The sequence below is a fragment of the Saccostrea cucullata genome, unplaced genomic scaffold (assembly GCF_032062105.1).
Source record: "Saccostrea cucullata isolate Sc308-1 unplaced genomic scaffold, CSIRO_AGI_Scuc_v1 ctg1795, whole genome shotgun sequence".
In the NCBI taxonomy this organism is placed as follows: Eukaryota; Metazoa; Mollusca; class Bivalvia; order Ostreida; family Ostreidae; genus Saccostrea; species Saccostrea cuccullata.
The window spans coordinates 50,998-74,674 of NW_026938671.1; the positions used below are offsets into that span (position 1 = coordinate 50,998).

General features: G+C 33.5%; 1 protein-coding gene and 1 long non-coding RNA gene across 2 annotated transcripts; both read left to right on the plus strand.

Annotated features, from left to right (window-relative positions):
- Positions 1-749: 749 nt before the first annotated feature.
- LOC134250833 (uncharacterized) lies at positions 750-17,996 on the plus strand. Its single transcript, XR_009988616.1, has 3 exons — positions 750-947; positions 11,166-11,262; positions 17,919-17,996. It is a non-coding gene; the product is annotated as an uncharacterized LOC134250833 (long non-coding RNA).
- A 2-nt stretch (positions 17,997-17,998) lies between these two features.
- LOC134250836 (ras-related protein Rab-11B-like) lies at positions 17,999-23,013 on the plus strand. Its single transcript, XM_062733176.1, has 5 exons — positions 17,999-18,052; positions 18,213-18,226; positions 18,473-18,666; positions 19,496-19,576; positions 22,487-23,013. Exons 1-5 carry the CDS (start codon positions 17,999-18,001, stop codon positions 22,768-22,770), a joined length of 627 nt encoding a protein of 208 aa, XP_062589160.1. The 3' UTR covers positions 22,771-23,013.
- The last annotated feature ends 664 nt before the right edge of the window (positions 23,014-23,677 follow it).

A 23,677-nucleotide genomic window follows, 5' to 3' on the forward strand; every position in this document is an offset into this window, starting at 1 on the left:
TTAACAGAACTTTTTCATCGGTCATATTAGATACGCACAGCCTATAGAAAAATGTGTTAAAATGTGTTTTGATATTGGTCGTTAATTTTTAAAATTAATATTAAGGACAATTAAAAACAAAAATAAAAGTGAGTAACAGGTGATGCAAGGATGATCCAGACATCAACATTCCAACGGCTCTCTCTTTTTCAATGGTCATTTTGCACCAGTTTTTAAAATTTGATAATGATCGCAAAAAGATGTTAATTACTCAAAACATGCCGAGGATTTATTGTTTTAAAGCTTTGTCATGGAACATTGATTTTCATCGGTAATATCTGATTTTCTTTTAAAAAATGCTGAAATTACTCATTTGTTGTAATAATTTGAAAATATCAAACCCTTTTATATATAAAGCAGTTTTTAAATAAATACATTTATTTAGAGTGAACACTTAGATGTTTTGTAAAGTGTATAAGACATAAAAGCAAATATACTTAATATTTCATCTAGTCAGAGACCAGAGAAGAATCCTACCTTACGCAAATGCAAAAGATTTTTTACCAAACGTAATGTTTAAAAAGTAAAAACATAGCGTTATGAACTGTTGCGTATGACCTTTAAAATGAAACCTGAATTCAGCCTGTCAGGTAACGCCTACCCATTCAGTAGTCTCCTCAGCGTGTCTATAAAAAATTATGTAAACATCCGGGGAGTTTGGTACTATTTTCCACCATATATTCAGCCATATTGCATTAACGAAGGAAGACCCAAGTCTAGCACCAATCACACCCATCATTAACCTGAACCAATAAGATCTGGCTTCTACAAGCACATAGAGGATTTCTTCAAACAATCCCCGGTAAAACAGCGAGTAATTAACTTAACTTCCTGAGGTAGCTCTTCTGTTCATTCCGGTAGTCATAAAATGGGGACGAAGGACTACAAATATGATTACTTATTTAAAGGTATATACGCAGTTTAAGTTGTTTTATGGTATCTAGGTATGTAGCAGCAGGTGTTACACGTCATATTTTGCTTCTTTACAGTCATTATAGATCTCTGCAGTACGAGGGGTTATCAAAAAGTACGTGGACCAGCGCTTTAAAATCAATGAATATTAAGATATCTAGTCAGCATCATCCTTTTTATTTATAGGATAAACTGCAAATCATAGATTTAATTTTTAATAAACTATTAATGTTTTTGTAAGCAATGGAAATGTCTAGGCAGTGCAACCTCGAACACGACGTAATTGATATGTGTAACTGAGAAAAACTCTTTTGATATGAACATTTGACATCCAAAAATCCCTTTAATTCAGGTATGTGTTGGGACACTATATATTGTTTCATAAAATATGGAGTTTTTATTTCATTCTGGAAGTTCTTTAAAATTTTATCGTAAATTTTACATGGAGTTTCCAAATAAATATGGCCTTGAAAATAAAAATGAGGTCAAAAGGGGAAGGGTTTCCTTTTCCTACATTCTGCAAAGATTTGCTCCTGAAAAAAATATAGACATTGGAAACTTTTAAACTGGCTAAGGAGAAATAAAATATATCTAGAGTAATTTTTTTAACTGCAAAAAAGAGAAGCACAGTTAATGCTGATTAGTAGTCTAGGTGTAAATAAAATCAATCACGTCCATAATGGTGTTGATCATTGTGTTGTAGACATTAAACTCCAAAAAGCGAAATATGCTGTCAAAATCAAGCGAGGATCTCTCCCAATGTATAATTCCACTTGCAATATATGCAGTGAAAGCCGCTGTTCATGACATTTTAAAAATATACAAACAAGAAGGGTTTAACTCCTTACTCAGCTCCAGGAAATATCATCAAAGTAAGTGTATGAGGTAGAAGAAGGGGGCCTTGAAAAACAATGACGTTGTCGGACGTCATGAAACTAAACGGCGCCAAGTAATCATATATTGTCTTTTTTATTTATAATAATTTGGCAAATAATGAAAGTACCGACCTATATTTTCAACATTTCCTTTATTTTTTGTTGTTTAATGTTCCTTAAAAATTTTGAAAGCACATACTACATAATACTAATTTTATAGCCTCAGTCCACAAACCTTTTGATAACCCCTCGTATTGTGACTGCTGTCAAAAAAATTCATTTGCTATGGGGGGTGGGGGTGGTTAAATAGTTAGTTTGTGTTTGCAGGTGTAATTATATATAGCTAGAACTTCTCTCTCTCTCTATTAGTAACAGTCATATGAACTAGAATATAACTGCAGGTTGTTTATTTGTAAAGGTCAAGGATGGAAATTTAAATAAAACACTAAAAATGACCAACAATAAAAAATAAAAAAAAATAGACAGTTTGTATTGTTCGCGTCGTTAGTCATTTTAGTGCTTTTTATATATCAGACACATATTTTGGGTCTCCCGGAGCAAACCATTGACTTTGCCATTGGCAAATCCTTTCAATAGATGTAAATAGTTTTTATATTTTGACTTTGTCCATAGAGTTTGACCCGCTTTTAAAACAAGAGGGCCAGGGGCCACATCGCTCATCGGAGCAACTAGCTAGGTAAAAGCAAAAATCAGTTCAGTATTGAAAAGTTTAAATATACTTGTATACTTGTATTGTAAAAGTGGGTTTGAGGGAGGAGGGGGGTTGAACTAACTTAAATCTACGTTTCCTAAGAATGCTTTTGAATTAACATGACACATAATGGCTATGTTGTTTATTGTTTTGATCTACTTTAATGGTGCTATCAATTAATGATTTATCTTGGCTTTGTGAAGAATTGTATCGATTTTTCCCAAGTATTCCTATGTAAAACTCTGACACCCTATTTTGACCCAAGTCTATGATTTGAACAAACTTTAGTCTAAACTACGCGAGGATGCTTCCAATAACTATGACCAATCACAACTTTGCTGTTCTCAAGAAGAAGATGTTAAGGTCAAGATCTAGTAAATGAAAGGTGCCTACAAATTTATCAAACTTGAGAAATAAATACCTTTATTGATGCTTTACAGCTTTAGCTTGTTCAAACAAGGTGTTTCGGGGAATAAATTGTAGGTAAAGAAGATGAAAAACTGTATTTTAAACTGTCATTTTTACTGAAAAATTAAGAAAACCAGTCATGAATTTGGGAGTTTTTTTCATATTCGACAAAGGAAATGTATCTAAATTGCCTACAGTCTCTCATAAAACGGTAATTAGTATGTTCATGGCCTCTTCTTTAAATCAATATCAAATTTAATATAGGTATCCGGGTTTTTTTTTTCATATGATTTCAAATTGAATGTCATTAAAATACCCTTTTTTCTACATAATTCTGCTGAAGCCGTAAAGTACGGGAAAAAGAAAGTTGAAATTGATTATGACGTCATAATGGATCTAGCACCAAAAAATTAGTCTAAAGTTATTTACTAGATCTTGACCTTAAAAGATTTTTTCTGTGTAATTTTACTTTGATCACCCGTAATGGTCCCATCCTTGCCCCAGGGGTCATAATTTGAACAAACGTACTTATATCCTCACTACCGGAGGATACTAACTTCCATATAACTATTACTAATCATGGCACTGCTGTCTTTGAGAAAAAGATTATTAAAGATTTTTCCTAGTATGTATTCCTATGTTTAACTTTAATACCCCATTGTGGCCCCACCCTACCACCGGGGGGTAATGATTTGAACAATCTTTAATCCTCACTACCAGAGGATGCTTCTACATAATACCATCTTTCCTGCTACAGTGGTTCTTGAGAAGAAGAAGATTAAAGATATTTCTCATGTATTCATATGTTGAACTTTGATACTCCATCGTGGCACACCCTATCCCCGAGGGTAATGATTTGAGCAAATTGAATCTTCACGATCAGAGGATGCTATTTATTATTTTCATGTTTCCTGCCCTTGTGGTTTTCCTATGTTAAACTTTGATACCCTATTGTGGCCCCGACCTACACCCAGGGGTCATAATTTGAACAAATTTGGATCTTCACTTGAGAAGATTTTAAAAGATTTTCCAAAGTATTCCTATGTTAAACTCTGATACCCCATTTTGGCCCCAACTACTCCTGGGGTCATGATTTGAACAAACTTGAATCTTCACTACCAGAGGGTGCTTTTACCTGAGTTTCATCTTTCTCTCGCAGCCCCAAGTGAGCCTACTTTTTCCCAAAAATAAGTGAAGTGAAACGTCGATCTTTTACGTACTAAGAGGGTTGCAATGTCTGACACGAGGCACCATTTAACGTCCAATTCGACGGACTTAACAAGATAGGCGAAGGCAACGTGTCTCACTAAAGTGCGTAACTTCCGAGCGAATGTGTGTTCTTCCAGATGTGATTTTTTAGACCAAAAATCTGATTGCATCACACAAATTCTTGTGAATTATCATGCTAAATGACCATAATGTTTTTATAGATTGAAATAACTTCATAATATCATCACAATGTAATCTTAAAGCATTATTTTTCAATCAGGAAACTATAATTTCCATTCGGACGTAACAAAGGACAGATATTTAACTTTTATGTGTTAAGTCCAGCAAACTTGAATGAATCTTTTTAATAATAATCTCGATCATATCTACATGTATGAAAGTTGAGTACAGATCATATCAATGATATTCAGATGACTTCTATAAATTCAAATGAAATTTAATATCTCAATTTCTTCTTTTAATATCGACCATTTACCAACACAGATAGCAAGACATTGTTGGGTCAACGTTGGCCCAATTTTTTCCAATGTTGGCCCATTGTTGGTAGTCCTACGTTGGCCCACGGTCGTTTTGCTCATCGGTCCAACGTCAGTCCAACATAATGGCATATTATTGGGCCAAAGTGTGTATAATTACCGTAAATCTGGAAATTTTTACGTCGATTTTATTTTGCGATTTCAGGTCAAAATGATGTTGATTAATTTTTAGGTTTCAAAATTTTGTTTACATTTTCTATTGGTAATCTATTTTTAAGAAAAATATTTTTGCGAATGTAATGAACTCGCAAATTTGCTAAAAATTTCCAGATTTACGGTATATCCCAACTAACAGCCATCTTTAACGACTGGTTGGTTAGGTTGGCCCAATGTTGGCCCTTTGTTGAAATGTCAGATGGCATATTGTCGGGCCAACGTGGTTATTAAGCCAACTAACAGCCAACATACAAAAATTTGCAATTGGTTAGTTAGGTTAGCCCAAAGTTGACCCTTCATTTAACGATTGGTCCAATATTTACAGGTTATTGGCCTGAAGCTTCTCTATGTTGGCAATTTGTTGAATAAAACTTATATCTGTTTAAATAAAGTGAATGTACACTTCTTGAAAATGTATTTTAAATGATTCTTAACATGAACATATCTCATGACTGTTTAAAAAAAATTAATACACACTTCAGCTTGCATTCATAATGCATACATGTTCAATGAAAAACTTAATAATGATTCACTGTGAAAATATTTTAAACATAAAAATTTTATCAGAATTTACAAAATACGTTTTGAAATAGATCATGTAGATATTGGAGGTAAATTTTGAAAAAAAAAAATAGTAATTCAAAGTTCTTATGCAGGACTCACTACCTCTATCACTTTTAAATTTCATACTTATTTTATGCATCACCTTTCCCAATTTTCTTTGTATTTTATCTTTTAAGTCATATTTTATTTCAAATTCCAAAGCTGAAATTTTTTTATGAGTTTGTATTATTCTATAATATGAGAAGGGGGTTTAAACCTGCTTACATATGATATATTACATGAAATGTAGATTTTAATTCATTTGGGATTGATGGAAGAAACAGCCGATTTTATCTGTCCTGTTCGTCAAACATTTTTTTTAAAATAACGATATTTTCCTTAGATTGACAATGTTCTATTTTTACTCACTGTAGGGAAGCGGCTGACCGTAGTATATACTACGGTCATCAAAACATGTCGGCCGAGGTCACCGCGGCCGCTTAGAATTTTTCAGTCAATATTTTAAACATTTGTCAGGTTATTTGTGTTCATTCTTGCAAAATTTAAATGAACGCTAATGAGAACTTGCTATTAGTTATTTTAGCTTACTTGAATTTAAAGAAATAAAGCTGTAGTAGGACCTCAAAGATTTTGACAATGATGACCGTAATAACCACACTCAACACAGTAGATGACGACCGTAATATAATTATAGAGATGACCGTAATATATGTACAAAATCAATTGAGACAAAAATATCTTATTCAATTTTAGTACTAGATGTTCAATACAGATTACATTACAACATCTATACAATATAATTAGTATGGAGGTCATAAAAAGAACCGAAACGTTTTAAATATGATTGATTTAATAATTATTGATAAGAGAAGCCACGGTTAATTTAGAATGTTAAACAAAGTATTAATGAAAAAATCTTGAATAAAAGTAACACTTTTCTTCGACCTTATTTTATTTTTTTTTTATTATACAATGTCATATACATTATACATATAAAATAATAATAATAATTGCGACTATTAAGTTTATTTTGCATTCTTTAGGAATAATATTGATATTGCGACCATCACTACATTGTAAGTCCTAGTCCTCCTCTGAAAAAAGACAAACCTAGCCCTTCAAGCAGTTTTAATTGCAACTGTTACCCAAAATAACAGTGACTCATCACTATATCTCATGTGATAAACCGTCCTTTGTTTATAGAACTTGCCGACATCAAGCAACAAGTGGAGTGCAATGTTGCCATGTTCTGATGTTTTTCATTAATGCACAAAAGTCATCCAAACGACCAATTTCTTCCATTTTCCTGATAACATCAGAAAGAACACTGTGAATTTCACTGCTTTCTGTGTTAGTCTCAACATCTTGTCCAAACTCACATTGCTGCTGACGTTTACTTTCATGAACTTCATTTTTTTTTACTCTCAACATTTATACACACTGCATATCCGTTACTGATTTTTTTTCTTTAAGTCCAGATAAGTATATAGGAAAGTGAATAGATTTATATATAGTTTTTTTTCAGTTTCTGCATTAAGTTCTATTTTACGTATGCTGAACCCTAACCCTTACCTCGCTTCCAAATTCTGAAATATGCTATATGTACACTGAACCAAACTTCTAAGTGTAATTTTTTGAAGTTTTAAAGAACAAATGCAAACAATAAATGATTTCTTTAATTCTTGGTTGATGATGCATAATTAAGTTCAATGTTGCATAAATTTCATGTAAGTATCTCGTCAGAATTTTAAGCAAAGTTTCAAGGAAATGATGTACCCTCAAAATGAAAAATTCACACAAAAAATCTATATGGAGTATGACCACCACTCGCTCTAATTACTTCAAGACAATTTTTACTGTTGGATACCAAGTATCCCTGAATAGGAGATTGACCCATCTGCTGCCACACCTACTGTATAGTTCTTTCCAAACAGTCGAAATTGTGTGGAAAGGGAGGGCTTTGACTTTTCTCATAAAATCCGAATTATGTTCAATAGGATTAAGATCCGGGTATTTGACAGTGTATCTTCACACAGATGCCTTGTAGTTAATATTCTAGAGAGTGAAGCACGATCGAAGTGCACCGATTCAGACTACTGAATACTTGGACTGAAATAAGACTGTCACGAGCACGGATTTTTTTTTTTTTTTTTTTTTTTTTTAACATTTTCGTACGATTGAAATTGTTTGTTTTCATGTTCCGAAGAATGTTTCTGGACAATTTACCAACCTTTTACCCTGGTGTGATGCAAAATTTTGTCCTCAGACGAAGATCAAGGTCAATTCCGGTTTGGTTGAATTTGTCAAAAACTTTCAAATTGTGTTATTTTGGTGATCGATGAAAAATGACGCACAACATATACCGGTATAAATATGTGCTTAAGTGGGTTTTGATACTGTTTGTTAATTTTTAAAAGTAATATCAAGTACAACTAGAGAGTTTACTATTGCTAGCAATAGCGTATGTCGCCCCGAACTGTTCCCCTATTTCCATGGCAACTATTGATAATTTCGGACAAGACTTTAATTTTTTGTATCACTAAAACAATACCCATTAGCAAAGATCAATTCTTATAAGTCCTTTCAGTTCTTTGATTTAAAAATCAAAGTTAAAGAATTTTCACCTTCCTCTAGTCTCCATGGCAATAATCGATTATTTGAAAATTTTGAATGAGAATCGCACAACTACAATTACTAATCACTAAAATAAAAAAAAGTTTTATGATGAATGTTCAAGGGACTAGAGAGTACCCTTGTGGACAAAATTCGTCGCATTTTTTAGGTTTCCTTGGCAACGGTAGCCATTTTTAAACTAAATGACCATATGGCACAGCTACTAGCAGTGATCGTCCTTTGAGAAAAGTTTCAGAAAGATTGTCCCAGCCATCTTCGAGAAACAGCCTGAACAACAAAAAATTGTGTACAGTCGCAATATGTCGTCACCGACTTCGTTCGGGACGACATAATTAAGCATCAAAATAAAAGTGAGTAAAATGTTGTGAAAAGATGATCCAGATATTAACATTCCAACGACTCTACCTTCTATCTCAATGGTCATTTTGCCAAAGTTTTGCGTTTTGTTAGTGAAACCAGTTTTTTCAATTTGATAATGATCACAAAAAGATTCGAATTACACAAAACACGCAAAATACAAATTTATTGCCTGTACCCTTCGTCACGGAACATTGGTTTTCATCGGTGATACTTTATTTTCTTTCTACAGTTGTTACGAATACTCATTTGTGTAATAATTTGAAAATATCATACCATTCTATAAATAGTTTTAAAATAAATATATTGATTAAAGTGAATACTTAGAAGTTTTCTTAAGTGTGTGGCACGTCAAATTCACAAAAATGAGCCAAACACAGTTTCACAGTTTTAAACTACTAGGTTTTACGACAGTTTACAAACCGTGAACTATAGTTTTCATGTGTAAAACTATATTTAACGGTTGTTAATTAACTATAGTTTACAAATGGTAATCTAAGTTTATCTGTCTTTTATAAAGCGTTTTACATTGGATTTTGTTGAAAAACATAGATTCACGTTTGAAAACTATAATTTACAATCGTAAACTATAAGTAAGAATTGTTTATCATAGTTTCACAAATCGTGAAACTTTATTTATCAGATCGTTAACTATAGTTAAGAATTGTAAACCATAGTTTACAAATCGTGAAACTGTATTGATCAGGTAATCTATGTTTTGCAATTGCAAATGATTGTTTTCGGTGTTAAGTATAGATTACGGTTGTGAAACATAGATAATCGCGTTAACTATGGTTTACAGATGTAAAATATAGGTTAACGCTGTTAACTTTAGTTTACAGTCCGTAAACTATAGTTTACAAGCAATAAACGTAGTTTATTGACTGTGAAACTATGTTTAGCTCATTTTGTGAATTTGGCGTGCCATAGCTATGGTTCAAAATTACATTAACATCTTTGTCTTTTTTAACACAAAAATAACATGATATGTCTGCCTCTACAACAGAAAAGAAAACACATTAGATTATATTTATATATTACGGTCATCTTACTTCATTGGGAAAAATCTATATTACGGTCATCTTAATATTTTGCTACGGTCATCATTGTCAAAAACTTTGAGGTCCTACTACAGCTTTATTTCTTTAAATTCAAATAAGTTATACTAACCTATAGCAAGTTCTCATTAGCGTACATTTAAATTTTGCAAGAATTAATACAGATAACCTAGCAAATGTTTAAAATCTTGACTGAAAATTTCTAACCGGTGACCTCGGCCGACATGTTTTGATGACCGTAGTATATACTACAGTCAGCCGCTTTCCTACAGTGTTTACTGGTGCAGTTAGCGAGAATAAAGATACATTTTTTATCCCACTGATGCCAAAATTAAGATGATATTTAGAAAAAAAAATCTTTAGGAGTTGTCACAGTAATTCTACACTGTACTGAAAACTTAGCCAAATAAATTATACATTCCAGTGAAAACTGTCTACCAAATAAATATCACATCATGGACTATTGCAGTTCTGATTTGTTAACATCTCTGCTGATTATAGTTAATGATACGTTTTATTTGAGTTACAATTGTGCTGATTGGAATATATAATTAAGCAAGACTCCAAAGTGCGATGGTGACGTCAAACTCCGATGGCTCACTGTCTTACGGACGCCAAAGTCCGATGGTCACGCCGAATACATATGGTTCGTTTCCTATGAGACGCGTTGCGCTAAAATGAGATGGTCCGACACGCCAAAGTCCGATGGTGCGGAAAAACAATCAACGCGTATGAAGTCACACTAATCTGACGTCAATCTTTGACACCGTTGTCGTTCATTCAAATGTCTTCATTGCTGAATTCGTCCTCTAATACAATTTTATTAAATTTACTTATTGTTTGCACTTACCAGAGGTATTATGATTAGTCCTCGCAAACTAGTCGGATGATTAGGGTTAGTCTCGCATCCACCCAAGAAATCTAGGTTATTGTCGTTACACACTTTTCGAACGATTTGGGTTAGGGTTGCTCCTATCCACGAGATAAGGATTAGTTTTCGCATAATGATTTTAATTTTACCTATTCAAGAATATGGCATGGCGCATCGATGTAGTTTTGCGCTGGAGTACTATGACGTCATAAACGTTAATTGTTTTCCACACCATCGGACTATGGCTTGTGAAACCATCGGGGTTTGGCGTAGACCATCGGACTTTAGAGTCCTACTTATAAGTTACAGTAAATATGAGTGATCATGTGAATAAATATTTGAGATAAACCTTTATTTATTCATTAATAAAAATGCATTATTTTTTTAATATTTAACACACACACACACAAAACCATAATGATGCACTGCTATCATTTTCTGGAATGAGTTTTCTATATCACAGCATATTACAGTTATCTTTCTTTTTTTAATTTAAGAAACTGAAATGACTTACTGCAATTTCTTGTTTTTCCTAGATATTTATACAATGCTTCGTAGGATTTATTCACAGTAAATGAAAAACCCTGAATTTTTTTTTATTTGCAAATAAAACAATTCTTCTGGTTTTTTAAATGCAAGAAATTATATAAAATGCAACGAAACTTAAGACAATATTTCAATAATGAAACTGTTTTTAAGGTATTTTTAATCCTTACAGTTTTAATGGTTAATGTAGAAATACTGCAAGTATATCTATACGTTTATATGTGCTTATTGGTCGTTAATACCATTATCATTACCTTTCTGTTACAGTTGTTCTGCTTGGTGACAGTGGTGTGGGTAAAAGTGATATTATATCCAGTTTTATCGGGAATGAATTCAGAACACTCGGGGCAGATTTTGATTTTAGGTACGTATAAAGTGTTCAAAATGTTATTCCGTTAGCATGCAAGCCAAAGACTAATGGATTTTTAAAGGGACTAACAAGCTCTTTAAAAGTTTTTAAAGAGATTTCAAGAAAAATGATAAGGCTCTGAGTTACCAGATGAATGCTTTCATGAAATTAATAAAATACACACATGATATTTAACTTGGTATGGGGCACCCAAAGGTGGTCCTTTTTCAGGGACACACCTTATTACAGGCAACTGGCATTACTGATGCAACTGGGACTGTAAGAGACGGACGAACGTATAGACACACAGACGGACGAACATTGCGATAACGATATACCCTCCCTCTTTTCAAGCGGGGGTATTATAAAGGTATTCAATTTTTTGTGTTCAAGTTGTACGTTGTAATAAACTTAGGATTTTGAATTGATAATTTGGACATTCCTTACGAAGCTGTCATGTTAAGACTTAATTGATAGCTGCGATGTTGCGGCCAACATAACAATTATTGTTATAAGTTTGCAGCAATTTTGCAGGAACTCAAAATGTTTGCAGTAACATATCACGAAATTTACATGCCAATCTGTTGTTCGCAGCATCAAGTTCATTGGAAACATTAAATGATGATCTGAAGGTTTACAGAGAAGCGAGACCGACCGTGGGTTTCCGACGATGGAAGTTCGCAAGAAAGTATTTAAACAAGTTTAACCTATCAATAAAATGTAGACCGTACCTTGGTCAACACTGATTTCGCCATTTTGAAAAATTTGAATTAAAGTTGTATACAGCTGTATGTCTCAGTATTTTGGTAGGAATATGCTGTATACCATTGGCGCACACAACAACTGTCTGATAAGATTTGATAAATGTGATAACTTTAACTTCTCAATTGATAACTCCCATTACTTATGCAGCAATATACCATGCTCTGTTGATTCGATTCGCAAGACACGCTTTACGAAATAACAATTTCTAAAATGAGGCAAATAATTGACAAACAAGTTGATGAAACAAGAATAATTTATCAACAGTCTTGTGTAAGGTAATCATTTCGTTAGTTCTTTAAAATGACATTGTCAGCAAATACAATTTATCATTGCTTCAAATGCTGACTGACATTTTTTTCAAAGTACATGTAATTGTCAGGTTATTATTTACACACTGAATTATCGACGATTTTTTATGTTTCATTTTTATCATGACATGAAGCGGGTGCTGGTTGGCAGGGGATGCTCACTTCTCCATACATGGGACATGTGGTCACTTTTGTTTTTTTTTGTACTTTCCTGTTTTTTTAGGTCACCTGAGTCACTCAGGTGACCTATTGCTATCCGTTTTCGTCCGTCGTGTGTCGTGTGTTAACATTTGAACATTTTCATCTTCTTCTCTGAAACCACTGAACCAATTTCAACCAAATTTGGTATATAGCATCTATGGGTGAAGGGGAACATAAATTGTGAATGTCATGGTCCCTACCCCCCTGGGGCCTGAGGGGTGGGGCCAAAACCACTAAAATTAATGAAATCTTTAAAAATCTTCTTCTTTACTCCTGGACATTAAGCAGGCAAACTTAGCATGAATGTAATGACCATTGAGTCCTCTACCAAAATTGTGAAATTCATGGCCCCAGGTACAGGGGTTCTAGTGCTAGGGCGGGGCTATATTGATTATATAGTGAAAATGCACTAATTCTTTGAAAATCTTCTTCTCTGCTCCTGGGTATTAAATAAACTAAGTACATAGTTATGGTGAGCAAGAGTGCCTATTCCACAGTTGTGAATTTCATGGCCCCAGGGTCGGGGGTTTCGGTGTTAGAGTTGGGCTCTATTGATTATATAGTGAAAATTCATTAATTCTTTGAAAATCTTCTTCTCTGCTCTTGGGTATTAAATAAACTAACTAAGTACATAGTTATGATGACCATTGAGTCCTCTACCAAAATTAGGAAATTCCTGGCCCCAGGGTCAGGGGTTCTGGTGTTAAGGCGGGGCTCTATTGATTATATGGTGAAAATGCATTATTTCTTTGAAAATCTTCTTCTCTGCTCCTAGGTATTAAATAAACAAACTAAGTAAATAGTTATGATGAGCAAAAGTGCCTCTTCCAAAATTGTGAATTTTATGGCCCAAGGGTCAGGGGTTTTGGTGTTAGGGTAGGGCTCTATTGATTATATAGTGAAACTGAATTAATTCTTTGAAAATCTTCTTCTCTGCTCCTGGGAAATAAATAAACTTACTAAGTACATAGTTATGATGACCATTGAGTCCTCTACCAAAATTGTGAAATTCATGGCCCCAGTTACAGGGGTTCTAGTTCTAGATCGGTACTATATTGATTATATAGTGAAAATGCATTAATTCTTTGAAAATCTTCTTCTCTGCTCATGGGAAGTAAATAAACTAACTAAGTACATAGTTATGATGAGCAAGAGTGCATATTCCACAATTGTGAATTTTTTTGGCCCCAGGGTCAGGGGTTTTGGTGTTAGGGCGGGGCTCTATTGATTATATAGTGAAAATGCATTAATTCTTTGAAAATCTTCTTCTCTGCTCCTGGGTATTAAATAAACTAACTAAGTACATAGTTATGATGAGCAAGAGTGCCTATTCCACAATTGTGAATTTCATGGCCCCAGGGTCAGGGGTTTTGGTGTTAGGGCGGGGCTCTATTGATTATATAGTGAAAATGCATTAATTCTTTGAAAATCTTTTTCTTTGCTCTTGGGTATTAAATAAACTAATTAAGTATATAGTTATGATAAGCAAGAGTGCCTCTTCTAAAATTGTGAATGTCATGGCTCCAGGGTCAGTGGTTCCTTATGGGTGGGGTGCACAACTGTTTATAAAGTGGATGTACATATTCTCATTTTTACTCTGATTTACACCTGGGTATAAAGTAAATAGAGTAAGCATGCTAAGTTTATAATTATGATAAGCAATGGCGCCTCTTTCAAAATTGTGAATTTTATGGCCTCTGGTTTAAAACAGAACCAAATTCAATTGTTTGAAAGTTGTTACATGATATCCAGGTGCCCGTGGGCCTCTTGTTTCTTTTTTGCTGCCCAAATTTTGTATTCTTAAGGTAATTCCACCCTCCTATTATGTCATTGGTTTTTGCAAAAACTGTAATTAGTTAAATTAATACCTAATAGAACAATATCATTCGGAAGAATGCTTTACAATAGGTGTAATGATAAATATTGTTAAAGGCCGGGGGCGACCTAGATTTTTTGACACCTGGTAAAATAGGCGGTGCTTATCTCCATCACTGTCAGTGCTGCTGATAAGAACTGCACTGAGCTGAGTCAGTTTTGTTTACAAATTACCGACAGTGGGAATTCCATTTCATTTTGTGTGTAAATATAAATAAAGAAATGAAATCTGTGTGTACCGCAAATCTCTATAGAGGCAAATCTATGAAGCAAATCATATGATTTACATATGATCCACATATGTGAATCATTTGAATATAACTACATATGATTTTCATATGAATGATTTAAGTGTGTTTCAAGCCATTTACATATGAGAATCATATGAAAAGGGTATCATATGTAAATCATATGAAACACTTATGTGTGTTTCAAGCCATTTACATATGAGAATCATATGAAAAGGACATCATATGTAAATCATATGAAACACTTTTGTGTTTTTTTTTCAATATTTTTCACATTCTTGTTCACATTTAAAAATCAGATATTTCTGCTTTAGATGAAAATTCATTACATTACAATGATCTATCTTCATTGGTTAAATATTTTAAAATATCTTAAAATGCTTACACAACTTTTTTGATAAAAATTATTTTCATCAAGAGAAATAACTTATTTTTCACAGTGTACATTCTAAACAAGAAAATATACAAACAAGTCAGTAGCATTTGTCGATACATGTATTTAACATATTCTGACATGAGTACAAATTATAAGATTTCAGCAAAATGATTTAGTAGTTAAACATGTATACTGTACATGTACAAATGAATAACATGTTTAGTTCATGTATAAAAATACCATATGACATGAAAGTGTCCAAAGCAAAATTGAAATATCAGCAATAACATTTGTAATGTATTCTCTATTGTAAATTTATGAAAAATCAAGTTATTGATTATTCCAGCATACAATAAGAATATGGGAAATTTTCACTGCTCAAATTTAGACAAGATTGTGTACATCCTCCCCATTTCATAATTATTATTCCATATATTTCCTTGTTCTTTTTCCTTTTGTATCTTTCAATTTTTTCAGTTGTCCTCCCTTTGATCTTCCATGACCATTTTGAAAATCTCTTTGAACTGTACCGTACCAAAAATGAATATCCACCACTTCTCCTCTTCCTGAACAATTTCTTTGTGGCACAGAATGGTCTCTACAAAAATTTCAAAAGTAAAAATAAAATAATTCTTAAATTCTGTGAGTTATAAAATTTACTTAGGTATAATCAGCAAACAAATGTATGCCCAATTCACTGACAAAAATATGATACGGGATAAAACTAAAGTTATATATGTTATACTAGGTGTTTTGAGGAATCCTATGATGTAATTTGCAAAACAATTACACTATTGAAAGATATGCTTCATAATAAAATCATGAAAAGCAATTTTTTGTTATTATGACAATTAAATTTGGAATGTTCAAACAGTATATATTAATTCAGATTGTCAAAAAATTAAGAAGATTCTGATACAAATACATGTATATTATTTTTGGACAAAAAACACTACAGACAAGTAGACAGGCAGAAAAACAGACATTGTGATTCCAAGATATCCCAAACTTTTGGGAAGACTATAACAAAGTTTATTTAACAGTGTGTAGTTACCTTAACTTTGAAGCAAGCCTTGGATCTTGGGATTTGTTCTTTATCTTATGAGAGGCTGACTGTATATTGAACCTGTAAGACAAATACTAATAGTCTCACACAGTAGATATTTTCTAAGAATACATTTAATTAAAACTTAAACTATTAAAAAGAGAGAGTACAAGTTTGTAGGTTCTCTATTAGTCTTAAATATACTGAAAGGAAAAAGAAACGCAGGGTAAACTTTTGAGGTGAATTGAATTTATTTTCCCTTCAATTTTTTTCAGTATTCCTATCTAACTTTTAAAATCATGTTTCAAAAAAATATAACCAAAATTTGATTTGATTTTGTCTAATAATTCTTGAACTATTGAAGCTCATATGACAACACCCCCAAAAGTGAAAATCAAAAACACTCATTATCTTCAATGTCTCTCCTGCACATCTGTCATGAGCGTTATTTCTCTTTTGCATGGAATTCATCAGAGTGATTATCTTTTAAACTCTGGCTATATTGGGCATCGGTAACCACGCCAAAAAATTAGTCAGGCAACGCGCGCATGCGCGAGTGAGAGGAACACAACAGTAAGTTGACATGCTAAAAAAACCAAATTGCAGAATTGTTTTCTTTTATTTTTTGTGTGAATGTAATGACTAAAATAGTCTACTATATAAAAGGGGTTTTTTGTGGTAGTAAGGTTGCGATTTAAGAGGTGGCAGGACGAATAACCCGCTCGTAACATGGCTGTGTTTCGCGTTAACGTCATCGTCACGATTGATTTAAAACCATTCCAGGCCCTCTCTGAAAACGGGTAACAAGTTTTTTAGGGGGAAATTTACAAGAAACTGCTTAGTTACCCGTTGTTGCCTTTACACTAATTAGGCAATTCGAAAATCAGACTCCATGGAACTTCCGTAAACTGTACCAAGAGTGCAAAAAATTCATGTCGTCTCTAAATATTGAAAAACAATGTGTATACCTCAGGTGCATCAAATGGTACAACAAGATTTGTTGACAAACTCGTCGTTATCAAATTGCACGTGTTTTGGGCATTTTACCGTTTTCCCTTCATGACGTCATACATTTTACGGTTGAGTAATTCTGAACACTAATTTTGGTGCAAAGTAACTAAATTTCTCATCTGACCAATTTTCGTAATTTTCGGTCATGCGGTCAAAAAGTTTTCGAATATTATGCTACCCTGCGTTTCTTTTTCCTTTCAGTATATGTTGGAATAGGGTTTTTCAAAATGTACGTAGAGTGGGAATAAATCCTAGCAGTAAACCTCTTTCCATGGTAAAATGTTTGCTGTATGCTTGTCGATGCTTGCCGGAAATTTGCTGCAAACACAACGGTTTTTGAAGTCTGTCATGATGATTTGTTTAGCTTCTTTGCAGCAAGTTTGCAGCAGTTTCTGCTTCAGACTTTTGGGCAACACACTTATTAAACAACAAAGAATATTCACATTATGCAGTTATGCCGTAGAGAGCCATTTAGAAATGTGATCGCAGAGTATCACTTTTAATTTTATAGGCTCAGTTTGACCACTTTTCCTGAATAAATATTAAAATTCAAATTTATTCTGTTCTCTTTGTGTTTTTGAAAAAAATCATTGCTTTATATTTAATAGAAAAATAACTTAAGGTAAGATCAAAACAGGAAACCACCAAACTAAAGTAAATGAATGTTATAAATAGTCAAAAATATAATATAAATTACTTCCCTGCCATAGCAAAAACATTTTTGCCGCCTGTTGTCAAAATTGCATCGGCAGTCCAAGTTGCCGTTAATATAGGGTGTGGAAAATAAAGTTATAAGATTCTTGTGAGTTTTATTTTTTACTGTTTGTATTGTGTATATACAGAAGAATACAGGTTGATGGGAAGACAATCACGGCACAGCTCTGGGATACAGCCGCCCAGGTACGGTTGCCAGCCATTACTAATGCGTAAGTATCTGGCATTAGTAGTAGTGTACACAGTCACTAAGTCAGGAAGGGTACCTATGTATCACCTGCTCGTTAGTGTAATTTTTACTCGTGTACTCAATCAGAAATTTGTACTGTTCCATCACCAGTGAGTGAGTAACATTTTTACTAGTGTACTCAGGAACGATTCAGAGCCATACCTAGTGAGTAAGTATCATTTATACCATACAGGTGTACTCAGTCAGGTAATGTGCCTTCACTAGCATGCATGTGTCATTTATACCAAAAATGCACTTACTCTTGTAAGACCAATAGACCAATTGCACGTCTGTAGTATTACAGAAACACAAGGATTTTACTGGTATGATTAAAAAAGGTGTTTGTATCTTGTTTTGGCCCATTGCTTTGTTCAATCTCTAATTTTGATATATGCATTTATAACATCAAATGCTATGGATTTTTTTTACAGAAACTCTACCTCATTATTTCAGATTCTACAGAGGTGCTAAAGGGGCGGTCATTGTCTACGACATCACAAAACACTCAACATACGAAAACGTGGAACGTTGGATGAAAGAAATCCGTGAGCAAGCTGACCACAACATAGTTATAATGTTAGTGGGGAACAATAGTCATTTACAGCATCTACGAGCTGTGCCTACAGACGACGCCAGGGCTTTTGCAGGTTTGTCGTTACATGAATAATGTTAGTGGGAAAAAATATAAAGAGTAGTTTACCAAAGTCATGTATTTGTACCTACATTTTAGACAAAGACTTTTGTATGTTAGTTGTTACAGTTACAATATTAGTATAGGCATAAGAGCATGCATATGTCATTCCTTTAGTTAAGGCGAAGACTTTTTCAGGTGTGTTTCAACTGTTTGAATGTTTGTGGGAAATACGTGTGGCTCCTTGATTTGCTCTTTCTTTAGTTTAGACGAAGACTTTTGCAGATTTTTGTTTACTTAATCGCTTGATAGCTTAGAAGAAAACTGTCATTGACAGATGTCTCAGATATTGATACGCCAGAATGGTTTTTTGTGAAAAAAATATATTACTATACTTCTGTCATAACTTCTGTCAGTTGGTACATTTCTTCTCTATAGTTCCTGAACTTATTATTTTGATTTCAATAGACACTATGCCTAAGGCAAAACTGAATGTTCAGAATATTATGTTAGTATACCTCAACCTTCTCTTGAAAAGCGGAGGTTGGTTGTACATCCTTTAGTTACGCTTAGGGGTTCACATTTCTTATCTGCAACTCGTTTGATGCCACTGAATAAAATTTAATTATACTAGTACTTTCACAAAATATTTATTACATAACGTTATAATGCTCGTACTATTTTACTTTTTGATCAGACACTTATATTTCCGGTCTCGCGTGGCAAAACAGATTTTGTCATTATAATTATATAGGAGGCGGGAGAATACCATTTTGTGAACTCATTGCTATCAGTTTCTCTACTTAAAATTTGTAATGCTTTGAATTATTATTTTTTATTTTTAGAAAAAAATAAGATGATTTTCATGGAAATATCAGCTCTAGATTCCACCACCGTAGAAGCAGCTTTTAAGATTCTTTTAACAGGTAATAACTTTTCTTTTCAGCTTATTTTTCCTGCAAAACAATTGTTTCCTTAATTGCTATCTAATTTCCTAATTTGAATCTTTAATACTTAATTAGCTTATGACTTTATGGGTAGTACTAGATTTTACAAGTTGACAATGTCAGTCCAGAAGAAAGAGTATCTGATATCAAATAACCGTCGAAAACCACGTGTCGCCATTGAATCGTAAACACGTAGTAGAGTATTATGCTTTTGGACTCATTCACTTGATTGGAGAACAGGTGTGACGAAGACATCGTCACGTGTTGAAAATTGTCTTCCATATAAGGTAGTGGTCTTTACCTGTTCAAGACGATGGCAAAATTTGTCACAAACAGTAATACTATGGATACTTACTTTTGGCAAAAGGGATCATGTCTACTTCTTTAAGTTCAATCATACACTAATATTAGGAACACTTGTAGAGTCCTCTTAACTTATATCCTTTTCCTTTCAAGAAGTTATTTTTAAATAAACTTGAAAGAAGACATATGCTTGTTATAATACTCATAGAATTATCGTTAGGACCAAATAATCTTGAAAAAATTGAAATTAGACTAGCTTGACATTAACAAAATTAAACATATGTGAATAACAAAAATTTCATTCAAAACAAATTCAAATCTGCTGTTACAAGCAATAGAAATATTTTGAGTAGACTGCAAAAATGTGCACTCGCTTGCAGAGGCTAAGAAACCTTAAGGTAGGACCAAACACCAATGGATTCTATTGTTACCCTTTTCTTAAAAAGTACCGGAGAAAAAAAAGATGAATAATACTATATTGACAGCAAATGAATGATCCCTGTAAGAAAATAAGTTTAGGAATGTTTGCGTCATATTTTGTGAAAAAAAACAGAGAATCCTATATATTAATCACTTGGGAGCTTACATTTTGGAATGTGTTTACGCTATCTAAGTGCAATAAACAAGCATGTAACAGTCTGTTATAAAATGCAGTGTAACTTTTGTTTCATAAATAGTAGAGGGCTGATATTTGGACACATATATAAGGGGTCTCCATTTTTTATATACTACTAAGGTCAAGGTCATATCTAGAGGTCAAAGGTCATATGTTGTAACGTCATCTACTGAATCTTTTAGTTTTTCTGCCATTGAAATTTTTAATCGCTAAAATGGTTCAATTTTCTTTAATTTTACACATTTTATTCTAAGATCCATTTGAATCATTCTATTGATTTTTTGTTAAAATTGAATCATACATTTTCTCTTAAGAAAACTTAAACTGTAAGATATGATAAGGAATTTTAACCCCAATTTCGTGCAGACCTACAAAAAGATTGGAAAAAGACCGCCCCGGCATTTGCGGATTATCGGATCTACACGTATCGATACATATTCAATGCAAACATCTGAGAGTTAAACCCCAGTCCCAATTCCAAAAGCGACCAATGGTCGACTTGTTTTGAAGCAAAAATGGGATTCTTCGGGTGACAGTCGTCAGTTCATCAGCCGTTGTCTTGCCTGATTTCGACCTCTTTTTTTTTATCGGCCGACCAATTTTATGTCTATCTGTCCAAGTTATAATTATTTATGCATCGGTGGTAGATACCTTCTATTGAAGTTATCCATCGACAAACCTTTGATCATCGTCCGACCATCGTTGGTCAGTTTGTTAAGTTGGTCGTCCGTCGTTGGACAAAAAGGGTGTTAAAAATTTCGGCCGACGCTTAAAATCAAATTGTAGGTCAGAGCTCGATGATTGGACGACGATTGGCTTTGTAAATATTTAACCTAGTAAGGATACAAAACATGAACAAAATTTTGATGCAGGGATTGCTACAATTTTTTTAAACAGAAATAACATAAATAATTAATCCATATGATAGAAAGAAATCTTTCTTTGTTGCCTAGATATGCACCATTTGTCGTTTTCATGCAATTCCATATAAAATTTTGCACACAATGTCAACATTGAGTCACAGTTTTATAAGATTCTGCCACTTTGCCTTGCAAACATTACTCACGTCACTTATCTGAATATAGATCTTTGAAAAAAATTGCTGAATTCTAAAGGAAAAAGATTTTTTGTGCTATGCATCCAAGTCACCGGTGTCCCTAGGAATTAATGTGACTGCTCAGTGTCGCCCGATACTGTATCGGCCGATCATGTTCTTTCAACCGAGAAGACCAGAACAATTTAGTCGCCCTACCATCGGCTTAAATGTGACCTAGGCATCAAATAACACAATTGGAGGTTTGCTCATGTTGCGATCATTATTTTTGAATTGATAATTGTACATTTTCTATGATCAATTTGAAATTTCTAAATATTTCTAAAATTAGTTGACAATAAAAATCCGCAATACACAGAATAGGGAGTAATAATACTTTACAGGTACATAGCTTAAACACAAACCATTAAAGTCAGCTTATAATTATATTCTCATTCTTTTGAAAAGTTTGCCTATATTTACAATTCAATCTTTAGAAAAACGAAACATATTTAAACAACAGTAATTTCAATACATCTAATAATTTCTTCATTAATTTCTTGATCTTTCAACATTTACATGTCATTATCTAAATTCAGTTATGCCATCTAATTCATTGAGATAATGAAGAGTACTGCTGAATATAACAAGAGACCAATGCCTTTATCTGTTGATTTTTGCAATCTACTTTTATGTACTAAGTATTCTTTATACTTAACATACGCAATTTTACAGCAAAGATAGCAATGACAAGAGAATTCTTCTGTAAGGAGCAGCATAAGATGATTATTTAATTTGAAGGTTCTTAGATATAAAACATATGTACAATTTCATTGCTTTTATACTCCATGATAAGACACCTATATTTTATTCATTTATTTAATCTAATTCAAATTTAATTCAGGTTCCTTAATTTAAGGACGTTTTTTTTCTTTAGAATGTCTTGCTTTAACCATGGACCCCCGTACCAGTGCCCAGGACGTGATGCGATGTGACCTGTGTGAGACCGCTGTGGTACAGATCCACTGTGATACATGTCTTGTCAACCTGTGTAAAACCTGCTTGGGAGAACACTTGGTATCTGATGAATCCAAGAAACATGAAATTGTCCCATTCAAGCTCAGAAAATCCGCTCCCCAATACCCTGAATGTACATCTCATATCAAGGAAAGAAAAACAACTGCCAAATCTTCGCAAAACATCTTATGTGCAATTACATAGCGAAGCAGTGAGCCCTATTAATCAATGACATGTTTGTATGGAGGAAATTCGAAAAATCCACAACCTTGTTGAAATTTAAAAAAGTTGTTTAAATCAATATCTAGACAGCTGCACTTACTTGCATCAACTTTTTGCATTTTCCCTGGGCTGCCTACGATTTTGCATGAACTTTTGAGACCAACCCTGTGGTATCATACACAATTTGTGTACTCATAATGCGTTAGCACTTCCGCTTCAGTTTTGTTCGGGCATCTTGGAAGAAAACCGCTTGTTTTCTTGTTATTCTTTTTTTTTTCTTGACTAACGATGTCTGATTCGTATAAAATATGTAAATATGTAACAGAGAAATGATAGTTTTAGACGATCACGCAGAATGCTATCGACATCGCGTCTGCATTGTAGCGTTTCCCTTTGAAGTTTGCATAACTTGGACGGAGGAAAAACGGGCGTTAATGAATAAAATGATTGAACGCAATAAATCTTAAACTGGAAAGAAATCGGCCATGGTGTCAAATCCAGGGGCAGAAATTTCCTCTGTGGGGAATAATACTTGTTCTGATTCACAAGCTTCCTCTGTGGGAAACGTAGCTGTATCAGAATCGCTTCCTCTCTCGGACGAGAGACAAAACGGCGGCAATTAGGCACAGGGGTTTTTCCCATCTTAAATGAGTAATTTACTTCTTCCATGCTGGAAAATTTTGAAATTTGATAGACGTCAGAGTTGAAGAATTAGTACATGGCGCAAGTAAACAGACTGAAAAATCGTCTCCTACAAGTTCACAGTGTAAGCCTACGAGTTTCGATAGATTTCGACCTTCAAATGATCAATACTCAAGAGAGTGTTCAAGTCCATGATGAGGACAGATTACTTATCTGGGAGCTCTATTTCACCTCCAACGTGGTATGG